At 41.0% G+C, this 1,584-nt stretch overlaps 1 protein-coding gene across 1 annotated transcript in view; it reads right to left on the minus strand.

Moving 5' to 3' along the window:
• The window catches only part of eif2d (eukaryotic translation initiation factor 2D), a 38,120-nt gene that overhangs the window by 29,417 nt on the left and 7,119 nt on the right, over nt 1-1,584 (minus strand). Inside the window, exon 8 of the mRNA XM_005740539.1 lies at nt 1,315-1,470. Coding sequence (XP_005740596.1) covers nt 1,315-1,470 — 156 coding nt within the window. The remainder of the gene's footprint in view (nt 1-1,314; nt 1,471-1,584) is intronic.

Raw genomic sequence — 1,584 nt, forward strand, 5'->3', positions numbered from 1 at the left:
TAGAAAGCATTGTCATGCGTTTTGCTTTATTCGTGTTAACTTGCCATCTCCACTTTAGAAGACAGATGTGTGGTAAGAGGCTGAATGAGTTGCAATTTTTTTACAATGTGGCAGCTGGGCAACAATTACAGAGATGCACCCATCCACTGAGCTAGGGAGCAGAGTCAGGACAATTTTCTGTGTTCTTGACCTGGACTGGTGACCAGCTGGTCAGCCTGATGTATGTTCGATTATGAGCCTCTCTATTTCATGCATGTGCAACATGTGCAACATGTGCAACATGCACATGGCGTCGCAGGCTAATAGTTGCTCACAATCTTACAGCCACATGTTATTAGTGTGAGGCTGTGGCCCATAGCGTGATGAAGACACAAAGTAAACCTAACGCGACCCTTCAATCACCCTCACCCAGCTGCACGGACATTTTAAAGAACCTAACACAGACAAAGTGGCTAAAAGCTAAAGCTATCCAGAGCCACAAGCCAGCAGCTTTGACAAAAACCTCTGTATGGAGGAACAAAGAACTGAGGAAAATCATTTAGATGAGTGAAAAAGAGAAAAGGGTCAATGTCCTGGTATTTGTTGATCTAATAAACATGCTAAAAAAATGATGTTACACATATAAAAATGATGCTGCACCTGCTATTGTTTGGCTTTATTTTCAGAGTTGTTTCAGTGAGAGAAGATCCTTGAACTTATAGCAGTTTGAAGGGAAATTGTAAAGTTTAACAAATTAATTTTATTATGAAAATAATATATTGCATGACAGAAAGGCTGCTTGTAGTTCTTAGAAAGAACATGACAACTGGCAGTTCACTGAATCTTCCAAGAAAACTACTATTTCTGTTTTAGCGCAATTTGCTACGTTTGATCTAAGAAAACTCTACAGTACTGATGATGTACTATTAGTAACACATGGCTTTTCATAGATGGGAAAAAAGCAAATGAAAAACCTTCTGCCAAAAACCCCAATTTACAATGGAAACCATTTTTCCATTCCAGAATTTATGGGTCCCTATGGGGAAAACTACTTAAACTATAGATGGAGCAATAAATTAGCAATCAAACGTATGATTTCAGACGCAGCTAAAGACCAGGAATTCTTCAGCTTGTGTAAGACAAATATTGCCCTATCAGTTCACAGGTTGGTCAGAGGGTGAGGCCAATTATCAGCAGCTCTCCCGGAGTTGCTTGGGATTCAGTGTCTCTTTTAAAGAAACACAAGCTCCAACTCTCCCTGCTATGTCCCCCTGCTGTCCGACCCATGCGAACAGGAGGAAGTATGAAGAGGCAGGGTTAGGAAAATATACAGACCTCTTGTTTGCATTCAGAAAGAGAGGCTCCAGCCGAGCAGACACAGAGTATAGAGTTGTGATCTCTGGAGGATGATACGGAATTTCTCCTTCCTCTCCATCCGGCAGTGGAGTCGATTCAACATCTGTGTCCTCGGGAAAGCTGAAGGAACGCAGTCTACAAAAAAACAAGGCTACAGTAATACAAAGTACAAACACAGAGCTAACCTTGCTGAATGTGGGTGGGTTGCAAGTTTCAATCCCTATGAAGAATTTCTTTATTTTGAAAAAG

Source organism: Pundamilia nyererei, unplaced genomic scaffold, assembly GCF_000239375.1.
Source record: "Pundamilia nyererei isolate P.nyererei 1_Seehausen unplaced genomic scaffold, PunNye1.0 scaffold00100, whole genome shotgun sequence".
Taxonomy (NCBI): Eukaryota; Metazoa; Chordata; class Actinopteri; order Cichliformes; family Cichlidae; genus Pundamilia; species Pundamilia nyererei.